General features: G+C 40.9%; 1 protein-coding gene across 2 annotated transcripts in view; it reads right to left on the reverse strand.

The window, feature by feature from the left end:
* Nucleotides 1-24,886, reverse strand: part of sbf2 (SET binding factor 2) — a 105,488-nt gene that overhangs the window by 50,620 nt on the left and 29,982 nt on the right. For both annotated transcript variants that reach the window (XM_078282748.1, XM_071912213.2), the window contains exons 3-6: nucleotides 13,728-13,865; nucleotides 7,264-7,398; nucleotides 6,189-6,299; nucleotides 4,547-4,652 (exon numbers count right to left, since the gene is read on the reverse strand). In XM_078282748.1, coding sequence (XP_078138874.1) covers nucleotides 4,547-4,652; nucleotides 6,189-6,299; nucleotides 7,264-7,398; nucleotides 13,728-13,865 — 490 coding nt within the window. The remainder of the gene's footprint in view (nucleotides 1-4,546; nucleotides 4,653-6,188; nucleotides 6,300-7,263; nucleotides 7,399-13,727; nucleotides 13,866-24,886) is intronic.

Here is a 24,886-nt window from a genome sequence, read left to right on the forward strand (position 1 = left end):
CGGAACAATTTATCAAAACCTTGCTGTTTGTGGTGGACTTCAAATAACGGAGTACAAATTAGAGTAAAAAATATTTATTTTGGAGTTTTATGCGCAAGCCTTGCAGCCTCAAGATGTCACTGTAATTCAAAACATACAATATACAATATTTAGAAATTGGGAGTGATATGCAGACCAAACATTCCAACCCTAATATACAACGCCATAGTGGTATTATTGGGTTGGATGGGTTTGTTTGTTGCGGGTCTGTCAATTTTATTATTATTAAAATTTTGTCTGCATGTGCTAGAGATAGTGCTGCCTGATTTTGATTCTGACTTCTAAATGTGTGAGTCGCTGGAATCGACTCCTCGACTTCTATAGGCTAAACCAAAGGAAGCTACATTTGAGACCGTTGTATATGTATATGCAACACCCAAAAGGCTAAGCCGTGGTTATTTTGTGAGGGAATAGCCTAAAGATAATTCACGCAAATTAAGAAATGAATTGATCCTTTTACGCTTCATCTCCTCCATACCATTCTAATCGATGCTCAGCCCAGTGTCATATTTAAGTGTAAAAAAATTGGCACACTGTGGTATAGCCATAATACACACAGGTAGTTTCTCCGACAGTCCAGTGAGTGAGCACTAGCCTACACACGCAATGCCTGCTCCTTTTAAAGTGAGTTTTAAAGGGAGAAATCATGCCTTCATGTTAATGCAGCTGAACAATTTGTCAAGTGGTCTGTCTCTTGACCAATTGGCTGTTTTACGTACACGGACAAAACAAAAATATTGGTCGAAAAAAACAATACCAAGAGTTAACCGTTTTGACGTGCCTAGTGCCTAGTCCAACTCTCAAGCTGTTGGAGTCAAGGAATCGACTCTTGTGGGGCCGACCCTCTGCCACTAGCTAGAGGAAGTGAAAGTGTGTGCAAGGAACCACGTGGAGTGTGAAATGATCAATTCATGCATTAATTTGCATGAATTAGCTTTAGGTTATTCCCTCATCAAAAAGTTCCCCTGGCTTAGCCTTTTGGGTGCTGCATACAGCTGCCTTTGGTTTAACCTATAAGAGTCGAGGAGTCAGTTCCAGTGACAGTGTCAGAATCTACACCAGAAATTTGGGAGTCGTCCAACATTACCTTTGGGCATGTTACTTGCTGGCTCATAATGATGACAAAGATAAGAAAATGAATTTCCGCATGCAAATGGAACAGTTTATGTTGAAGTTACTGCATATAAACTTAGGAAAAACACATCTCTGAAAAACAACGGAAATTACACACGCTCATACAGTATAAATAATATTTCAAATACCAATGTGACAATCCGGAAGAATTCTAAGTTTACAGTTCCTGTTATTGTTTCCTATCAAGCGACTGACAGACCAATTCATCACACATTGGAGTGATAAAGACAGAGGAACCCTGGCAGACATATCCGCACCACTGGGGGCGCTGGGTCTGGATGTCTGGCCGCCTGAGTCCAGTTCTTCAGTGATAAACAGGAACAGGAAACATTAGAACATTAGATTCAACAAAATATTTGAGTCTTGACGGCGAACAGGCTAGTCAAACCAAATGAGTCAGTTTCTTCCCTCTTAGACAGTGAGTCCAAATGCAACTAAGTTAAATTGTTTTGAATTGTTTTGAAAGGCGCTATATAAATAAAGGTTTACTCACTTACTTACCAAATGCTATTTCAGGCGGCATTTTTTTTGCCACAAATCGCTGTGCCTTGCTTATTTGACCATGCTATCAGACTCTGGTTTCGTAATCACACCTTAGGTTATGCTATCTAGGCCCAGCGGTTTTATTGGCCTTCAGGTGTTTACTTATCTTATGGAAACAGCGTCACATTTCCGAGCCCTAAATAAAAAATGACAGCAACAGCTCCCGACAACAGAGGAGACAAAGGCAGCAAACAACAAACAGCAGGGCTGTTGATGGCCGGTCCTATCTTCCCCGGGGGCTGCAATTCCTGTGCAGTGTGACATGTCTAACACACATTCCTCTGCGGTGACTGGGGTGACCTGTGCACACAGAGCGATGTGCGGACCTGCCCCTGTCCGCTCACCGCCTGTACAGCTACTCAACAAGCCTTATATGGGCACAGGGATGACCTAATGAGTGGACACGATACACTTGTTCTCCCTGCTTACGTGAAGCCGTTCAGCTAACCTGGATGAAAAGGAGAAGTATGACGTTACCTGTGAGCACATAGAGGAATAAGTCTTAAAGGCCTGGAGAATGATTAACTCTGTCATCAACTTCTAACACTTAAGATGGGTTTCAGCATTTGTATTACACAATAATGTGGCGCTCAATACAGGGCTTGACTCTAGGGGCTGAACGGCATTGACAATCGAATTGTGATTGTTTGACAGAATATTGCAATTGTGATTTAAACTGCGATTCATATCATCACCAAGTTTTTCTTGTCATACATTTTTTAGAATTTTGTTTAAAGAAAAAGTGATTTTGTAAAAAAAAAATAGATGTCAGTGTGACTGAGTCAGGATTCCGAGATATAAAGTCAGAATTCTGAGAAAAAAAGTCAGAATTGTGAGATATAAAGTCAGAATTGTGAGATATAAAGTCAGAATTCTGAGATATAAAGTCAGAATTCTGAGGAAAAAAAAGTCAGAATTCTGAGATATAAAGTCACAATTGCGAGAAAGAAACTCACAATTGAGTCGTTTTTATTTTATTGAGTGGCGGGAATGGGCTTCCATAAGTTTGAGTATGATGAAAGGCTTTCACCGATATTGTACCAAAGATTACACGGAGCACTAAAACACCTTGTTTAGAAATCCAGTTTGGACGCTTCTCTCTCTTAAGCAATTAATTGCAGCCTCTGCGATTTGGAAATTGCAGAAGTTCATATTGCGATTTCAATTTTTTTTTTCATTTAACTGTTCAGCTCTACTTGACTCTCAATCAGAAATTACTGCCATGCTACACATTATATATATGTATAAAAACATTCATATTATAAAAACAGCCAATGGACCAATCGAATCGGGGTTAAGGACCCGGCCAAATTCTACAACAATCTGTTACTTGCTGCTAGAACATAAGGAGGAAGGAGAAAAGATTATAAATAACTGGACACCTTTTGGCATGTATGATCAGGAAATAGACTGGGCCACTAAATGTCTGTGGTTAGCAGATGAGCAATCATCATTTGACTTCAGCACAACAATAACAACTTCCACCTCCTATGTAACTTTAACAACAACTAGGCTAGAGAACCGGCCTGGATCAAGAATGATGACATATGTTGAGTGCTTCTCACAGACATGAACTGTGGACTCCTTGCTTTGTGGACTCGTGCTGGATAATGTGCTAGATTGGTTAACAAAAACAGGCTTGTGAAGACTGACACAAACCATGGTATTATGTCAAGGCACAGGCCATTTGCTTTGTTCTTGTGTATCCAGATTGGCTACAAACGCATGCCTTCCGCATGACCCTGATCACATGTGCGTCGGTTAAGTACCCCCCATCTGCACGTTCGCCACTCTGTCCAAACAAACACAAGAGGACGGTGTTAATGCTCTCAAGAAATATAATCCACTCTGTTTTGAACCACATTCTTCTAATCAAATGAGCCGAAATGAGAGCCAATTTTCCATTACAAATCAAATCAAATTTCAGGTGAACCTTATTTAATTTCACTCTCAACTAACAGATGTATGATTGGACTTGACAGTGAACTATGTAGATCAATGGGTATTAAGGCCGATTCTGAGTGACGGCATCCAGCAATATAATGTACAATAGTTTCATTTATGATTTATCCCAAGGCCTAGCCTTTGGCAAACTGATAGGATAAACTTCCTAAACAGTGTATCAGATTATCAGTAAGAGTCATGGTGAATAAGGCACATTGTATTGCACTTTTTCCGTCTTGACGAGTTAACAAATTGTGCAAACATGGCAATGTGAAGCCACCAAACCGCATCAAATCTTCGTCACGTGCTTCAAAATTACAGAAACACTGATGGGACAAAGCAAAACCATGTAATCTTGCCTCAGACATGTTTAGTGCAGAATTAATCCAAGTGATTAATGGCTATTCATTGCAAAAGTCTACTGTTTGTAAAAGTCCTACTGTAATTTACCACCACGTGATTGGCATAGTGCGTCTGAGCCGTTTTTCTTAAAAACATTTGATAAGGATCAAAGCTGAATGAATTTGAAATATGTCACACAAAATAAGCTGCTTAATTAAATTAACTAAGAAAACGATGCCAGTAATATGATTAAGACAAATGTTCTTGGAGTAGAAAGTATCCCCTGTCAGATTATAGACACCAACCAAACAAGCTCTCCGGAAATGGCTTAAATCCAGAATGAGGCGTGTTTATACGTGACAAGCTGCAGCAGGAAGCTATTGTCATACAGTAACTCTGGATACAGTAGGATCTGCTTTATTAGCAAATAAACAAGAGGTCATAAAGTCATATAGTCATTAACAAGTCATGTTGTGACTCATTAAGTCTCCGCCTGACTCGGTGACTACTAGCTGTTTTGTTAACTGACGGCCTGCAGACCCACCCAGCTGCTGGAAGAGCAGCGCCACGCTCTTGCATGTCACAGGCAAGCTGTCGTTCAGAGGAGTCTGGATGAGCTGACGATCTCCCGCTCCCAGGGAAAACAGCTTCTGTAAAGGAAAACAAAAGAGGCAAAGGTCAGAAAAGGGAACATTTTCGTACCCAAATCAGACAGTCACGGAAAACGTCTACTGGCGTCATGTATATACAAGGCCGAGCCGCACCGCGACCGACACTCATTCACACAGACTTATAGGCGAGTTGACTGTGGCCTCATTGAATTAAGAGGACACGTGTTGTTCAGTGCTGCACAGACACTGCAGCTGCAGGACTGAATTAGCCATTTGAATCAGTCTGCCTGCCATAGAGGAAAGAAAACCTAATTACATGTTCACCAAAATATAACTGGTACAGCACACAGCTGCAGCAATCTCAATAGGATCCATTAAAAAACATATGTTAAAAAATGTATGTAGTGTACAGAAGTGAACTCCTGAATTGTGTTTCTTGTAGCATGGCAACAATTAACCAGGGCAAATTCCTGGTGAACCGGTTGTGCTTGGTGAATTAAAATGATTCTGATTCTGATTATAGATTATAGGTACTGAAATATGGTTTAGTACAGGCCTAGAAGATACAGAGGAGGAGGAGAGTGGTTCTTCAGTGGAGTGAAAATCAGACGGACAGCAGGTCTCCAGTCGTATGATTCCTGACATACCTTCATGTTTGACCGGGTGTTGTATTGAAGAATGAGTCTGTTCCACTGCCAAGGCTTCTAAATAATGATGCGTTCAAATCAGCTTCGAGCTTTTGGGATTTTAAGAAGAATGGCGTCTTGTTGGGGAAGAAGGAAATCTGAAATGTGGGCCAAATTCTTCCCTCTCAGAGGACATCAGCCCTTGTTTCAAACAAAATATCATGACTTTTAACTCAGTAATGAGGCATGTTTGGGTCCCCAATTCATTTTAATCTATTTAATGTAATTTATTGCCAAGTTTGTCAGATTTTTTAGCCTGACCTTTCGACATATAGCCACCAAACACAAAATATAAGAATGTTTAACCTGAGCAATGAGGGCAGTTTTACATCTGTATTTTTCCAATGGCAGTTTTAAATCTGTATTTTTCCAATGGCAGTTTTAAATCTGTATTTTTCCATTACACTAGTAAACACATTGTAATAGCTCCGCTCTCTTTTACCCCACCCCAATCTGTCTGAGGTATTTTTGCTCCAAGTGACAGAAGCACAAAACACTATTGAAAAAAAAAAAGAAAAAGAAAAATATGTATTCGAACACTTCTGCCCGTGGCTGGACGACAATCTCTGGCACCATCTAAACGAGGAATTCCTGATCGACTGGACAGAAAACATAAATCATTTTTCTTAATAGCTGCATGGAACCAAAACATTCCTTCAACCCTGGCTAGCGCAGGACTTACAGGGCCCTAAAACTACAGCGAGCGCTCAGCCATCACTTCCACAAATAATCAGCACCTAACAGCAGCGCAGCGGTGACATTAACCCAATAAAGCCCGTAGTTTGGCCCGGATCTGGGTCCCTCTGTGAGGAGCAGGCCAGCGGGACCAGAGCGAGAGGTCAGACAGACTGTGGTATTCTGGGAATGCTTTGCTTTAGTGAAGACTTACCTGGGATCCGCCAGCCACAGGGACCAGGAATGTAAAGAGGTTGGCCACCAGACCCTCTAAAGGGAAACTCAGGCTGTCGATGTACACCGTGTAGATCAGACCCAAGCAGCCCTGCCAGGAAAACACATGAAATACAGCTTGGTCAGATGTTACATCGAACACACAGACACATACAGGAGATAACAATATGAATATTCATCTATACTGCAGCTTATGGGTTGACATCTTCTACATCTAGGCTAAAAACCTTCACTGACAAGACCGCACTGTTTCATGGAAACGTGACAGCTTATATATTTTTATTTAACCTGTATGTTAAAGATCTCAACAGATTTAGAGAGACACATTAACAGATTGAGAGAGAAACCCATTTGATTATATACCAAATGCTCACTATTCTACATCAACCAATCAATCAATAGCCTACAAGCCTACGAATATCTGGGCAATGCAAAAGAAAAGTGATTTTAGGTTTGATTTGTCTCTGACTTTAAGCCAAGGTTTGATTGCACAGTATTTCAACAGTGTGTTCTGGTGACAGGAGCAGACTGTCACCAGTCTAAGTATGGGATTGGCAGGATATCACAGCTGACTGGGAGTCCACACACCTGTACCCCTCTCTCTCTCTCTCTCTCTCTCTTTCTATCACCACTTCCCCTATTAAAAAAGGTTAATTAATCCAGCCTCCAAAAAACAAGGTGTTGTAACATTAAAAAAAAAAGTACATGAAAATATTGAACACAAAGGAATATACAGATTTTTTGGCGGATAAATTCTTGATGAGAAGATCGGTCGCAGTTTTACCTCTGTGTGCTCATTCATTTTGCTGAGGTGTGTGCCAGAGCTTAAGCAAATTGTGTGCATTTATTGGACAGTATGAGACAGATTTAGCATGATCTCAAAAGCGTACAATAATGTACTTAACAGTTAAACACACACACACACCAATCCGCAATGGTAAGTTGATGAAAGAACGTTTTTGCCCAAAAGTCCCATGTATTCCTTTTGAACCGGATAGGATACTTAATAGGAAAACCATTTTTGATGAAGATTTAATCGGACAGTGTCTTGTTACCCGGAATATTTCGGGAAAATCCAGCCTGGAGACGAGAATGAGACTTTTTGGTGCAAAGACTTGAGCTGGCTGGATCAGGCCGTCCTCCTCCCCCTCTTCATCATCATCTCCATCGGCCTCAATGGTCTTTGATCCCTGAAACATTAAAAGAAACGATTTCAATGGACGAGTTCAACAAAGTGTCATGGACTAAAGACCTTGAACTGTACTGTAGAGCATGTGAGACCTTTTCAGCTCCCAGTTTAGCCTGTGAATATGTCATGTGCCTCGAGCTCTTCACATTTCCCACTGCAATACATGTCAGACATGTACATCTCATGTGTTATTTGTATACAGTATTCCTCAGGGAAGTGCTGTATCTATAGCTATGTTTCCATCCAACCATCAAGTGAATTTTATACAACAGTTAGTTGCGGTCGAGTAATTTGATTGGACAAGAGGCATTCCATGAGTGCTGAGATACAATATAACAGCACTGGGACTTTTTACTATATGTATCACTCCGCTTCACAGGTGTTCTAATATAACCTTGATTAGGCTACACAAAACTCTAACTTAATTTGCACCTAGTAGCAACATCGCAAATATGGATACATTTGTCGTCAGAGGATGACGATTGGGAAGATGCGCTGAATTTGTCTGTGCAAACCTCAAACCTCAGCTAGCTAGCCTGCAGTCGGGAAACAGTTTACCTGTTGCTTAGCAACACTTGGTAGTGGAATCCTGAGGGAACTAAACTGTTTTTGTTGGCGGAGACGAATAAAAGACAAAAATCATCTGTTGTCCCAAATTACCATTACTTGATAATTAGCTTTATAACTGTTGTATAAAAGCAATATCACACTTGGAGATATTGTGCGATATTGCATTAATTATGCAAGCTTTTGAAGTTGTAAAAAATTTAAATGCAAACTAGGTGTGTTTCCATCAACTGTGCTGGAATGAATAATAAGGCTTCCTGTACGTAAACCGCAACTACATCAGAAAACAGAGAAAAATGGAAAGGCTCTTCACTTTGATAAGTGACGAGCTGGTGCAACAAAAACAGCTTTTGGGGACAAGGGTGCCTGATAAAAAAAAAGAAAAATCCTAAATAATCCCACATGGTAGGAAGGCAGTAACTCCCAGGAATGGACTGTGACCATCATTTTCTTTTTAAACGCATAGCGCTCACTTAAAAAACTGACACGTTGACAAGAAACTTTTCCACCTCAAGCGACAAAAAACGTTTTTTTTTTTGCCATATTGAGGAAAGTTTATCGAAATTCAATAACCCTAATTTGATACACTATAATTCACATAAAAATTCTTGGAGGGAAACCCAGATTACGACACTCCATTTTCCATTTTCATTCTGACGGACGCATGATACAATAGGCTTCAAGGCTGACTGTGTTACTGCTACAAGACCGCAGCCGGACTAAAACCAAAACCCCCGGGTGAAGATGGAGATTCATCCAAAAAATACTTCAAAATCCTCCTTTTCCCCCTGAGAGGAGACACAGATTTGTCAGATTTGTCTGAGGTTAGGCTGTAAAACATCTCCTTTCCCAATCTTTCCCCATTTACCACAGATACTGATCCCACCAGAGCTGTTGAAAGAACAAAAAAGATATTCTAAAATTACCATGGGGTTCATAAAACGATCTTGCCTACAAAGAGAAAAAGATCATTTGAGAGGATTTCCTTAGAGTAGATGTTTACAGCAGATGATGCCAAGAGGAGCTTAGAAGAGGAGCATTGTTTCCCTCCTGGAGTCACATACTAACAAAGGCCAAATGCAAATCATCAGTGACATTAATGTGACAAAATATAAATGATGCTAGGAATTGCACAATGTACAGTAATTGTTTTGTTTATGAAGAAATTGGACCACTTCCAGCCAGTTAAGCCATTAAGACGATCGCTTTAATCACGGAATGTAAGAAAATCAATAACCTGCCTTATACAATGTCTTTTATTCTGAGCTTGTTGGATGCCACACACATTTGCGCACAAAAAAGTGCTTGAAAGAAAATAAACTCCTTAACATTTTGCTAATCTATATATTCTAATATCCTTGTCATATTAGCACATAATATTACAAGACTCCAAGAGTGATGTGGAAAGGTAAAATTGAAAATTGTGCAACTTGTGCAAGAAGACATAATAACTGGCCTATTTAAGAAAGTTGCACTGGTATTCATTTACGTAGCCTGCACTCAAGATAAAAGCTGGGCATCATGACTAAGGCATTAAGCACCATAATCAGCTCATGTCAGAGAAAATGTAGATTATGAGGTGATTTTTGTTACGAGTAATTTGACCAAAAATGCTATCCACTTCTCCCCAAAGTGCTCTACTGGGACAAGAACAAGGAAGGGTCAATTTTCAACCGTCTCAATCTGGTTCTAATTGTCTCTACCGTGCGTCCGTGAGTGCTATCAGAATACTGAGATACCAACCTCTCAGCGCTCATTCCTGGCTAAAGCCCTTATCACAATCTGGTATATTTGTCCAGGCAACGAAAACATGCCATAAGTGCTTGAGCATCTTGGGACCAAGGAGGATGGGATCAAAATATCCCATTCAGATGGGGATCACATTTCACCATTATTCTTAGGATTTGGCTCAATTATCAGAGAAAATACATTCCTCTACCGCCTGTCTGGACTCTCTGGAATCCAATTGCATAGATAAGGATGTCGGTTTAGGGGGTAAAGATCGTTAAAACACCCTCACGTTTCTAAAGATCTTCAGAGCCATATGCTGGATCTAGGAATGTGTGTTTGTTTTGCAGGAAAATGATGACCGGAACGGGCCAAATATAGCTTGATCTCATAATTAAACAGCAGGCAGATTGTGGCTAGACAGTCCATCCCATAAAAAAGTTTAAAGCTTCAATCCCCACAGTGTCTAATGTGCACATCAGCACCCGTGTGTCCTTTAGCAAGACACAAACAGTTCGCTCATTGCAAGCTGCTCTAGATAAGAGGAACACCTAATTGTAAAAAACACAACTCTACTAGTGTGTATTTGCAAACTAAATCTCATCCCTCATGGTGAAGTATTCAAGACAGTTTTCATGTTTTTTCAAAATAATGTTGAATGTTCATTTAATCTGAAGGGAAAGCAACATCATTTTGATCATATTATCGCACATTTCCAAAGGCAAAAACAAAGGGGTCCCAAGTGCCTCATCAATAAAAGCCATTCATCAAAAGATGTGCCATAGAAGAATGCAGCAAGAAGAACAACCTCTTCTGTCAGTCCAAACATTTTTATACAATTTTTATTTTATTTTACATCATCCAGAAAATCCAAAAGAGTTTCAAATACTATAAATATATTAAACCTGTTATATATTTAATATAAAGAAGTATATATTTTAGGTGTAGATCAGTGATTCTCAAACTGTTGGCCAGGAGAGGTGACAAAATTATATAATACATATATTATAATATATTTATTTTTTCATCTTGTAAACAAATTAGTGTTCATACAGTATTCGCAGTGGAAGTCCCTCTAAATGACACCTGACATATCTGACATGATCATGCTTAAACTGAATCAAAAATTTGAACAGTTACAAAGCTCCCATCCATTAAAGCACAATTTCGGGACGTGTATGAACCTAAAACATACATGAATGGCTAGTGTGTGACTACATGAATGATAGTGTATGTCACAAACACAATGCAATGTACAGCTAAATAGTTTTTTTGGCCCTCGCCACTATCCAAGTTGCCAATTCCTACATTACAGCGAACAAAGAACACAAATACTGGTCTGGAGTACGATCAAGAACAGCGAGAGGTGGACCGGGACCAGGATGATTGAGAGGAGTGAGGTGAGCTGCTGCAGCACAGAGGCACATTAAGCTCCATAACGGAGTCTAAATCCCTTATTAATGACAGGACTCCCTTTCCTTCCATCCTTCACTGGGCCAGTATGTGAGGAGGACAGAAAATAGACCAAGGAGGATTAAGGTTTCAGTACAGCGTGAGGATGATCTACCGGCCTGCGGTCCCCAAGGGGGTTCAGACAGCTGAAGGACATTACCATAGCGATGAGAATTAGTCAGATAGTAGGCTCTTCCGGTACAGGCCAAAGACACCCCATGACGGTTAACAATTGGGCTATTTTTGGTCATTCACCCCTTGATGTGGCAGTTTAGCCGAAATGAAACATTCCACTGAAACAACATGGAAAAATCTGCCCAGTTGTGCATCGTGGCAAACAGAGGGATGTTTGTGTAATTACGGTCTGATTCACACAACAATCTGAAACCCTAAAGTAATGAAGAAAGGATGCGCTACTATAATGTTGAGTCTGGACATTCCATCAGGTGATTCATCCTCTTTTTGAGAAGAAACAGCTATTTCTTGTACAGCAATTAATGAGAAATTGTATTGTAGACCTAACTGGAATGCAATTGACAACTGCCTTCCATGGAAAAGGATGAGAAATCGCAGCAGGCCAGGGGACGGGAGTCATCTAAGGCCACTAACGAAGCGAACACAGTGAAACAATTAGCTTGGTATTCTGTGGGATTTTGGCAGTAAGAAACCTTGACAAGATCATTCATAGGTCTACAAAGGATCCCTTCCAAAGAATTCTGTTGTAATCAATAATTTATGGGGATTTTGAACATTTGTGTAAAGACAGCTAATCTGCGATCAAAAGCACAATCATGTGTGCCTGAGCAGATCCAATGGCTCGTGCTGGAGGGGAGGAGATGTCAACATACTGAACAGGTCAAACCTCGCTTCGCATCAGCGTCCCTCAGCCAGCGTTCGATTTATTAGGCTGGATCCAAGAACGCCTTTGTTTTCTACTCAAGCCTCCACTTCTGGAACACATCAGGCATGTGATAGACATTCCTCAGGGTGAAAAATGTGCCACAGAACATTACAAAAACAAAACAATAAGCATAAAACGGAAAAAGGAAATAAAAACCATCACACTGACCAACCAATATCTGCCCACTGGCTTCTAAGAATCATGAGAGAGCGCCATGTGAGAGCCACACGAGGCTGGATGTGACCTCACGTTTACGAGTGTCCTTTTGCTGGGGGCCTCAGAAGACATCCATCAACAACCAATCCATTAACACCATGCTGAAGCTGTAACTTGTGTGTGCATGTTGTGGGTCAGTCAATCACGCTGTAAACAAAATCAGACCCGTGTCCTTTACAGGAACTTGTCATCACAGGATCATCTTATTTGAAAATAAAATAAGTTTCCCCAGACTAAAATGATGCATAAGCTGTGTCTCCTAGTAGGTAATTTAAGGTGTAAGTAAATGCAATTACATTTGGCATCCTGGTCTTTGGTATCACTACTTTTGGGCTGGCCTTATTAACTATTAACTTACAAGAAATCTTTAAATGATACACATTTGAGGGCGGTTAGATTTGATTGGATTGGATTTGGGAAAAAGAAAAATACACAATTGAAAAAAAAAAATCATGTGTATTTGACCCCAGACGACAGCACAATAAGCGTTACTTAAAACACTTCTTTCCATTGCGGTCCTCGATGGAAGACAAAATAACAAACCACAATCAAGACCATCAGGTTAATACTGACTGAGAAAAGTAAAGAAGAGAAGAATAAGCCTATATTTCTCTTTCACTGTCTCTTGCGTCACATCATATGTGTCCTAATCTTGTCCTGATGTTTGATGAAAGCTGCCGTGCCACGGGCCACTGCTAGGACGATTATTAAAACTCAATAATGACAAGTTTGACAACAATGAATTAAAGACGCCTACGGCTTTTCTTTTCAAGTCTTTTAACTAGCTTATTTTATGCTGAACAATTAAAGCAATTGAACCATTTGTGATTATCGGCCTATTTACAAACAGATTTGAGAGCTGGACCAATCATCATCAATACTTCATGCTGAGTAGCCTATTGTACAGTGGAGGTATCCCATGAAAACAAAAAATAATAAATACATTTTTCTGGTTACAGATTTCACCACATAATGATTGGATGGGGGTGGCATGGTGGCTCAGTGGTTCGCGCTGTCGCCTCACAGCAGGAACGACCCGGTCCTTTCTGCGTGGAGTTTGCATGTGCTGCCCATGTTTGCATGGGTTTCCTGCGGGTGCTCTGGTTTCCTCATGATAGTCAGCTGGATTGGAGGCTCTAAATTGTCCATATGTATAAATGTAAGTGCGAATGAATATCTGTCTACTTGTGTTAGCCCTGTGATGGACTGGCGCCCTGTCCAGGGTGTTTCCCTGCCTTCCACCCAATGCATGCTGGGATAGTCTCCAGCCCCCCGTGACCCTGAAGAGGAATAAGCTGGTAGAGAGAATGAATGAATGAATGATTGGATGAAAACTGCACTTTTAAAGATGGTAAAGGATAGGGATACTTGTTTTGTCAGATCACTCTACCCAGTCCTAGCGCATACTCGTATTTGTGTGTGTGTGTGTGTGTGTGTGTGTGTGTGTGTGTGTGACACCATCTTACCTGCAGGTTGACCTCCGCCTCGTAGAAAGTGAGGCAGGAGCAGTAGTGTCTGTCTGAATCGATATCTGTCAGCACAACGGTGAAGAAGGTGGGTGCCTTCCTCTCCCTGGAAAGCCTCCAACCTCCAGGCTGGCAGAACTGCAAACATAACACAAACCGTCCCATCAGAGCCGCATACAGCACAATCCACACAACACAGATAAACACACGCAGTTGAATGAGGAACAAGCAACCTAGGAGATACATCATGTGAGCCAGACAGGACAAAATGCAGCTAAATGTGTTATGTGTGTAAGTTAGTTTCAGCCTTTTCGTTGCTGAACCTAAAGTGTTAAGAGCTGGGGGTCTTGAGGCCCCTTGAGACCCTCTGCTGGTAACCCATTCAACTCTTCAGTGAATGGGGTATTAGTATATTAGCTGGTATATTGCTGATGCCACTGTGGAGAATGCAGACAGGATGTCCTGTTTCAGTGCAGCTACTGCATCCGCTCATCAGAATGGGAAATGGCACGTATTTGTTTTCCTTGAAAGTCTAAGGTGCCAGGCCATTCTGCCTGAGCTCATTAACCGTCTGATCGTAAAAGGGAACGTCTGAACCAGAGAGGACAATGGAAAAATACTGATACCACTGTTAAAAAAACCCAGGAATTAAGAAGCATATTCACCCAATTGAACCCAATTAGAACAGATGAAAAATGGGTTAAAATGGAGACTGAATAACAGAGATAATATTTATAGACTGCTGTCGAAACTGGATTTTATTAATCATCAAATAAGAAAACAATATATTGTAAACAATAACAATAAAACATTTTGACATTACAAAAGGTTGTTAAAGCGCCCCCTGTAAACAGACTTCTCCACTACTGGCTTTGTTTATATTTTGACTGGATTAAAGATACTCTTTCACTCTCAAATTGATCTTTTGACAGCATGCGACAGCCAAGCTTGAATTTATTTGAGGCTGTAATAGCTTTGTTTAAATTTGTCAAGTAAAGCAAATCTGTATTTTGAAATATGACAGGTTATAAAAGTTATAAAAGTAAGTGAAGCTCTTCCAGAATCTTTGGTGAAATTACTTTTTATTTATATTTCCAAATTGCACTGTTTATTGAGGCTTTAAGAATCAAACAATGCTGAATGCATGACAGCGCTGAGCCATTGTTTGCGAACTGCGGGCACTCAGAAAAAAATTTAACTGTAATAAAAAACATTTCAAACAAGTTTAAAGTCTCAAAGCAACAGCGGGAGTCTTAACCAATCCTGACACAAAGCATCTGCTGAGTGTGGATAGTTTAAAAAAAAAATAATATATATATATATATATATATATATATATGTATATCCTAATGCATCAACGCTATTATAAAAAAATGTTAAGCTGGCATAAAAACTTGATCGTTAGTGTGGGGTGTCTAACACTGATTCATAAAGCAAAACCAAAAAGCATTTTCTCAATGCAGCAAGAAAAATGAGGGGTGTGTGTGTGTATGTGTGTGTTTGTGTGTGTGTTTGTGTGTGTGTATGGGAGGGGAGGGGGGTAAAAGAGAGAGGAATTGTGACTTTGAGAGAGAAACTGAGAAAATGAGAGTGACAGAAAAGAGAGCGGAGGGCCAACAACGGGAAGCAGACGGACATTCGGTCTGACAGAGAGCTGACTGTTTGTGTCTAGTCTCCCAGTGTTTTTGCTGGAGGCCCAACTGGACCGGCTCTGAAACAGTGTTTAGACTGCTCCTCAGGGGTTATACAGGGGATCACTGGACACATGGAGGAAGAGGGGAGACTGGGGAAAGGGGGGTGGGTGGGTAGGTGAAGAACGAAGAGATGGATAGATGGATGGATGTACAGAAAAAGACAGATACACTGACAAGGTAGCGTCACCTGGGGCAGAAAAAGGAGAAAGAGAGAGAGAGAAGGGGAAGACAGGGAAAATACTGGGGGATTTTGAGAGAAAGAATGACTGCAAGAGAGTGGGATGTGTGTGTGTGTGAGAGAGAGAGAGAGGAAGGGAGATTAAGGGAGGAAGAGAGGAAAAGGAGAGAGGGGGAGGTTTTTGGCTTGATTAACCTGGAGGTTTAGACCAGGATGCCACCATCCTCCAGCAGATACAATAGATTGCAGGAAATCTGTTAAACCTGCATTGTGGTGAGGTGTGTGTGTGTGTGTGTGTGTGTATGTGTGTTTGGGGGGGGGAGGATACACAGTTGGCCCAGACAGGACCCAAGGACAAGTGCAGATAACTGTGATCCTGTCCTAAAATATTCCAACTATGTCATTCATTATTGTCGCAGAAGAGATAAACACCTTTGGGACCGCATACCTCCGAAGATCACAGAAGATATAAAATCCTGTGTGTGTACAGCAAGTGTGAGTGTGTTCCTGTGAGTGTGTATGTGTGCGTGCGTACAGTTATGTGTGACTGAGTGACTGTGAGTGAGATTGATGCACAGAGCGCACGTGGTGTTGTGCTGGTAAGAGCATTCCTGCACTTAAATGATATTAGTCAGTGTTTCCCTTAAGCTGTTATCCACGCTCAAGCCCGTAGGTCTGCAGAGAGACTCTTAAGAGCTGGAGCAGGTTCAAAGACACTTTGCTCAGGCCAGTATTTACTCTTCCTTTTGTAAACTTCACTTTATTCAGAGACCATAACATCCAAACAGACTACCATCATTATTGTCGATAATACTCACATCATGGCTGTCTCACTGACTGGAAGAAAAGTGTGTTATGAAGGATTTGATCTTGTATTTAGTAGCTGGATCCAGTAAGGAGTCAAGTGGGCCGCGAGACACAACACCTGTCACTCACTATGTTTACATGCATGCAAACAGTTCAGCATTATTCTGGATAATTCAATAGACTGAATAAGAGAGAAGTAAAATCTAATTCAATTTATCTTGCCCCATTACGGATTAAACCAGGTGGCACAAGCTGGGCTATTAGGGGCCAATTTTATCATATTTACATGTAGAGATCGGCAAAGTTATTTGAATATTCGAAATGACGTGGGTATTCGACTATAGCTGCAGATACAGATTATTATTATTATTTTTTTTTTTTGCCTAAAGTTAAATATTATTCATTAGCTATACTACAGGCTACACTTCACTACACTACTACACTACTTCATTCCCTTCACTACACTAGCTACTACACTAACTTGGTGCTCACACATGGTATTTATTTTTTTTTTTTTTCAGGCTTATTGTTGCCAGCCTAAGAATTGTAGGAAAGTAACATATACAGTTGGAAAGTAACAAAGACGGTATAGCATGGTAGCTACATGATTGCAGATTCTGTGCTGTTATGCTGTTATGCTGTAACAGTAAAACAGCACAGCACAGCAAAAGCAGGGAATTCCCATACAGGGATGCAGTGCTTTCTGTAAGTAATGTTTATCTTGTTGAATTCCACTCTGCATAACTGCATGTAAACAGAAATAATATGCTTGAGCTAATCGTTTAAACATCTAACTTGGAAAATTGTCAAAAAAAAGAATGCAGCATGCATGTAAACACACAGCCACTCTCTGAGGCTAGTCCTACTATTTCAGGCATAATGGATTAAGATGCGATGGTGAGGATGAGAGGGCTCAATAGGGTGAAAAAAAAGAGTCATGAAAGATTTGCGACCCAAGATCAGGAAAAGGATGAATAACATGCAGGAGAACAAAAGGAGTCATATCAAAAATGGTCAAAGGGGTCAGCCAGTCTGCGAAACAGTGATAACTATGGGGGAAAGTTAGTCTGTCAATGTTCTAAAGTATTATCGGGCCGTTTTCCTTTCCGCACATGTGTTTGTGTCCTGCTATGCTACGCTCTGTGTCAGACAACAGAGAGTGAACCTGGGCAGAACTCCAGGTAGCAGCACACTGCATCGCCACAGGGAACGACGAGAGGCAGCAGTGACTGACAGCGCTGGATACCAGCTGGTCATTCAGCCATACTGTGGAAAAGACATCCACTGTAGTGCAACAGGTGCAAGGGCCCGCACGCACATAACATGGCCTGCACAGGAGGACACACAAAAGTGTCCATACAGGTCACACACACACACACAGACACACAGACACACACACACACATATATACGTATCGGTAACCCTTCCTTTTACAGTCCCCTAAAGACTGGGGGTGTGAGGCTGTTTCAGGGTCATCTCCAGGGTCATCTCCAGGTTTTGAGTTCAGACTGAACTGAATGACCATCCCATGGTGTTGGATAGTGAACGGCCGGTTCGAAGGATTTCCGGGCTCATCATAGCTCAGGCGAACTACTGGCTTCACAGTTCACACAGTTCGTCTATGACGCCCATGTCTATAATGCATTATAAACATAGTTATAATGTACTATGATCCTTGTGAAAAAAATGTCAGTGACTGATCAGCAATTATGAAGTATAATGATACTTGACCTTATAAGTCATTATAAAATGTTTTATAATGTGTTATGATTATTGTCATAAAGCATTATGAATATTTATGAGTGCTTATAACTATAATTATACAGTGCTATAAGCAGATTATAACGCATTATAAGTATGTTTATAATGCATTATAGACATGGGCGTCATAGAAAGTGTTACCGAATATTCTATTACAAATTATATGGTAAGAACATGGTAATACCATGGAAACAAACAAGGCTTCCTTTTACAGTACAGTTCCAGCTTACTTACTGAGTAAATTATCATGTTTTACTTAGTAATGTTGTGGAACATATATGGTACAAGTTCCTGTTAACTGCATGGACAATGGAATAATCTATTACAAAGGATATGGTAAGAACATGGAAATACCATGGAAACAAATGAGGCTTCCTTTTACAGTACAGTTCCAGCTTACTTACTGAGTAAATTATAAAAACATCTGCAAGCACGTATCCAGTATTTAAGAAGATGTACCATGACACTAGAGGAAAACTGTTCCTGTGGAGGTTGTTACCAGGTAAGTATTGATGTAATTTTTCAACTTAAATAAAAACAATTCCATAGTTTCTAAGGTATATCTAATAAACCCTTTATAAATGGGTGTAGCCATGAACAATAACTATATAAGAAAAAGTAATTTATTGGAAAGTACTATCTTAATTTCCAGATAGTACATAATTAAACTTGGGCTGTTACCAACAGAAACCTTGGATAACTACAATTGTAACTTGAATTGATGGGTAATAGAGGAGGTGTTTCTAAGAATTGGTTGCCTACTTTCCTAAGAAGTACGCAATTATATCTGAGTTATTACCAACCTAAAACGGTCACAACTACAGGGTACTTAGTTGAGTTGATGGGTAATAGTGGAGGTTTTTCTTAGTATTTCAGCTGTAGTTTCTCTGTATTTACCTACTTATTTACCAGTGGTAATTACCCAATAATATACTATAATTTACCATATATTTACCGGGTAAATACTTAGTAATTAGGGGACTGTAAAAGGAAGGGTTACCTACGTATCTACACATACACACAGCGAGACACACACACACACACACACAGCTGAGTCATATTTATGAGAAAGGACAGTCTCTGTTGTAAAATTAGACCCCAGTCAAGTGACAAAGGACCTCTGGGACGCGCAGGGCCTGCTGATGTCAAAGCCGAGTGAATATGAGCACTCCTGTAAAATATTGTTGTCCTGCAGCCAAGCACACCACATCACATCATGTGCTACTGGGTGGCATGGCCGACCCCCACCCAACCTGACCGTGCACCATCTCAGCTAGTGACACAGGATCTGCAGCCTGACCTGCTAAGAATCGTCACAGAAAAGCATTCGAGGAGCAGCACCACTAAAAAAAACCAGCATGGAGCCCTTGCCTGATCAGGTCAGGGCTGTATTCTTATACTGTGACACTGCACTTATGCCTGGTCAGGCCAGGCCAGCTATACTTGGGGCATTAGCCATTACTCACGACAGGGTTTCCGTTAGCCGGTATGTGCTGGCTTTTGGCCGGTAAAACGTGCAGTTGTCTGACAAATAGAAATATCTTCCGCAAAACAATGTCCAGCGGAAAATATGACAAATAAATCAAACAATAGCCTAATTAAATGATATCACGTGACCCATAAAACTTGCTGGCACAGATGGTTACCATTTGGGTCAAGTCGGGCTTTTCTCCTGCTTTCTCCTCAGTCGAGAGGTGGGTCAGTAGATTATTATAGAAGTAGAAGTAGAATTAGAATTAGTATAGAATAGTAACTCTCATGGACACCTGATGGAATGTGACCATGGTTACCATGGCACTTGCACCTACATTCGCTTTTTTTCTGGCTATTTTACACTGAAGAAATCCCGATTCTGAGGGTGGGTCAGTACCGGGATAACCTAGCCCTCCTTTTTACCGGCATGTTACACAGATTTTTTTTCAGCTTTATGTCGGTATAAATTCTCTGCATAAAGATGGCTTAGAGTTCCAAAAAGGGCAAAAAATGATGACGCTCGTGCGGCATAATCCAACTGTTCTGAAGCCAAATGATTGCACTGTGGGTCCAATATTTACCTCATTATCTCCTATACTTTCTGCACTTGTTCCACACAGTCTGCCACAAACCACAGTAGCAAGCCGATGCTGACTTCAGATGGTGTCAAAAATAATGTAATATACGGATAGATTGTGTATGAATGGCCTGAAGTGGTAAATACAAATGGGAAAGTTGAATTTTACATGCCAAGATGTGACATTATTACTCTTTGTTGAACATTTAGGTATCATGCAACAACTTCTAACCAATAAACTAAGATGAGTTATATTTACAACTATCAATCTCGGAAGTACGAGCTTATGAGGAGCGCCTGAAGGCAGCGAGACTCTTCCACCAGATCACTGACAGCCAAACAGCCTGTAAGAAATAAAGTTTCCTTTCTGTTGACTTGATTTGAAAATGCATTTGTTGGATTATTATATTTGGTCTGTATTGCTTATTGGTATTTCAATTTATTCTAGCCTATTTAAAACATGTCCGGTAAGTTCTACTTGTCCAGAATCCTGAAATCTTATCAGCTTTGTTGGCTGGCAAAAAGAAGTGTCTAACAGAAACCCTGACTCAGGATGATTCAGGACAGACAGACAGGCAGACAAGACACAAAGACAAATCTCATCTTTAAAGTAGGCCTTGTCTATATCTGATATGATACAGCTGCAGCATAACTGGAAATAGGCCTACTGCATGTTATTATAACTACATCTGAGATTCCAGTCCTTGGGGAAATACAAATACTCTTCATAGTCATAAAACCTTTAAAGAGTTCCCGTCACCACAAATGATCTAAATCCCTCAAATCCTTCTAGAGAAGGATAGATTTCATAATTTGGTGAAGTTACAAGGCCCAAATACAACAAACACAGGCACCAAAGTACTTCCATCTTCCTCTCCACAGCAATAAAATGTGCATAGGCCGAGCTGTCTCCTCTCATCTGAGCATCATGAAGTGATGCAAAACGTAAACTGGGTGAGAGAAAAATAAAGAAACTAACTAAGAAAAGGGACAGGCTGACGGGAAAACACTTTCCACACTTCCCTGACTGGAATGCACAACATTCTGTTGCGTGGAATGGCTCCAAAAGAACTGTCTCTGTTTTTTCCACAAGATTGGCCTATATTCCAATATTTTAAACAAAAAAAACAAAAACAAGCTGGCAGACAATCTTAAGTGATTTAAGAGCAAGTGCTATTGAAAGAAAAATATATGTCGGATGAAAAACTAAGAGCACATCTGTAAACATCCAAGCCTCCAGACAATAGTAGTGAATTGCAGACGGAGCCTGAATGTAAAGTGATTGCCCAGACAATGTGGTCAGGAAGAACATAGCAACAGATGTGTGTTACACTGTGTACTCCCATCATCCTCTTCCCTCTACCTTGTTCTTTCCTCATTTACTTGGAGGGGCTGCATGTCAGGAAGACAACACAATGACGGAAAGTGGAGTGTGAGGTGTCAGGGACTGGCCGGGGGTCGGGAGGTCAATGGCGTGTTGCCTGGCCGGCACTCTTGTTTTATCTGGTCTTATATTGTGCCCCACCCCTCTCAAGGTCAGCATGATACATACAAGAAAACACAACTCAAGGAAGCTGTCAACATAACAAACATAACACTGTTATCCAAATACTGTTTAGTGGTCAGATGGAGCTAGTTTACTGCACCTTTGCTTAGCTCCATCACAAAGTAGAGTACTGCGTTGAGGTGGCATCTCCCCTCAACTTCTACTCCTCCACTGTCACCAACACTCCTGGTTTCCCTAACTGATCCGTTATGCAATACCAGGCACATATGGTTCATTTTAGAGGTAGATATTTTTAGATGGTCATGACGGACCACAATAATTCAACAGATAGTCTAGTCAGACGTGGGGGAAGAGTCATCTAGCCAAAATTGCAAACTGCAGTATCTACGCTTCATAACTGCCATGTGTGTAGGAAATCTAACACCAGAAAAAAACTATTGCAAAGTGTATTTTATTGTGCAAATGTAATGTGTCATTTATTTTAGCCACGCATAGTCCAGCAAGAAGCTCATACAGACAACTCTGCGGAACTCCCCATATCCAAAAAATCCCCGGGGAAGATTTCTTCACTTGAGGGCGAATACTTGGGTTTATTTTAAAACACAAGATAAATGAAGAACATACGGCCAGCTCACCACATGCAACTAGAAAACTGAAATGCATGAAAAAGCAAATTAAAAAGGGCCCTTTAGAGAATTAGACATTCCTACTCTTAAATCAATCTACTTTCCGATTCATTCATTCTGCTCACCCAACCTTACTCCTTACACTCCACTTGAGGCATTCTTGTTTCTTCACTGGTCTTATGAGGGTCCCAAATATTAAGAGGGGAATACTGAATACTGGAAACTGTATATGGACTTCATTATGTTTTGGTTTTGTCAAAAGTAGGTTAACAAACACCAAGTCTCCCAGGCATAAAGGAATGGAATCATAGTTCAGAGAAAAATCTGCTGTGAAGTATGGTCAAGGGTACAGAAATTCCCGTTCAGAATCCAAGGAAACTCCATGGATTGTCCCGACACTGATGAATACCAAAGAATTTACAGGTGAAACAAGCATATTACAGTAAACGCTGGCAATGCTCTGGGAGAATGTGCCAAAAACTGAAGGGGCAGAATATTTTTTGGAGCCACTGTATGAAGCTTACAGAATCTTAGCAAAGGCAAACAATGGCTTTTGATAGGGAAGGACCTGGGGCTTTCATGTAGGAGCATGCCTGCCCATTTCACCACTGGGTTAATCATAGCCTAACTATTCATCAGTAAACTGTACCTTTTAGACAAGATCAAAGTTGCAAGTCATGTAATAACCGCTGAGTTTCACAATTCACATGACGTGTCTTATATTAAACAGAAAATCTGGTTGGACTGTCAGCCATTGGTACGGTTGGTTACACATGGTAAACCATTAATGAGTTAGCTGAGTTACAGGTGGGTAAGTGACAATGAATGTGAGTGTGCTGCGAGTACAGCACATATTGTAGTACTGTACATGTGGTGGGTTGCAGGAGAAGTGACAAGAATACTGTAGGTACGTGCAAAATCAAGAATTCCAGCCAGTACTTGTGCTGTAAAAGGATTATAGAAAGTGTATGATTTCTCCCCCTTCCATACATGACTGCAGTAGAACTGCATCCCTTTCTGATTCTTGTGCCAGAAGAGACAACCACGATGAAAAACACAAGTCTAACTTTCCTTGCGACTCAGGACCTACCTGGCCAAAACCTCAAAAGTTTAAGGAAGGAGGAGGGAGGGATGGGGACTGTCAGCAGAATTGACAGTATGGTTGGGAATATTTACACCAGTTTGCTTGGCAAAAATATTTATGAAACAAAGGATTACATCAAAAGTGCCCAAATAATTAAATATGCACAGTGGTTGCAAATTTGACCAGGACTGCCTTTCACTATTATATAGACAAATACTAGTGAAATATCACTTGTAGAATAAAGGGGTAATTTTGTTAATCAATCAGAGTCTGCTTATTATAAAAAACAGTTAATCTCCACCCCTATTCAGCACAACTGACTGTGATATTCACCTACAGTACCTTTTCACTAGAATCCTCTTTGTTCAAAGTTGTGCTTGTCCCTTAACAGCCTACTATCTAACAAGGTGAAGGTTTGATTCGGTTTAATTGCAAGTTTGCCCTTTTGTTCTATCAAGAGCCATGGTGCGTCCCCAGGAGGCAGAACCTGCTCTCTCAACTACAGGGTCACATCTGGCCTCCAAACCCAGACTGCCTGTGGCTGTGCATTTGGCCTTTGAAGGCCCAGACCTGCTCCTGCATGATTGTGACCAGGCTGTGGTTCAGACCATCTTGAACCGTAGAGCACCCTACCCTAGGTTGCTCAACATGAACAAGCAAAAATTACTTTCTGAGTGGTATGGGACACAAAAAGAGGTGCTTGAGAGTTGCTCTGTGCCCATTATATTGCAGCTCCAGGTGTCTCTGCTGGATGACCATAGATCATCCTCTATGTTGAATGTCTACATTGAATGAGCTCCATGCCTTGTCCAAGAACCAAGTGTGCATACACTGGAACTGATGGCTCGAGGGTGGCTTATTGGCCTAACCACTTGTTCCCTCCAAAAAGGTTGTCTGTCTTCCATGCTGATCAGATCAGTAAGTTGGCGGCATATGACCCTGCACACCTGCAATGTGAAAGGGATCAGAGATCAAAACTGCTTCACCCAATGCGGGCCCTTAATTTACATAGAGGCATCAGCTGCCTATCACCAATCTGATGGTCTTTTTGTTTGTTATGGTGGGAATAGGAAAGGTTGTTCCTTGTCCAAGGAGAGGCTTTCCAAATGGATTGTAGAGATGAATGCTGAGGCATACCGGTCCAAGGGCCAATCTGTGCGCTTTGTTTGTTGCTGTGCCCCATCCCACATCTCGTCTCCACATTCTGAGCTACATTGAGGGTGAGACGCTAAGCAACATATGGAGGCTAGGCCTACCTAGCCTTCACCATGCACCTTTGCCCTGTTCTACAGGGTCGCTACTCCTCATACCGTGGCAGCAGCTGTTTTAGAAATGCCTTCAGCATGTTCTCAAAGAGGTTGATTCCTTGTGACTTGATTGGTAATTGCCATTCAGTGTTGAGCACTTCCTCTTGTGGTCAGGAATAATTAAATAGAATAACACTTATGGATG

The sequence above is a fragment of the Centroberyx gerrardi genome, chromosome 1, assembly GCF_048128805.1.
Source record: "Centroberyx gerrardi isolate f3 chromosome 1, fCenGer3.hap1.cur.20231027, whole genome shotgun sequence".
Lineage (NCBI taxonomy): Eukaryota > Metazoa > Chordata > Actinopteri > Beryciformes > Berycidae > Centroberyx > Centroberyx gerrardi.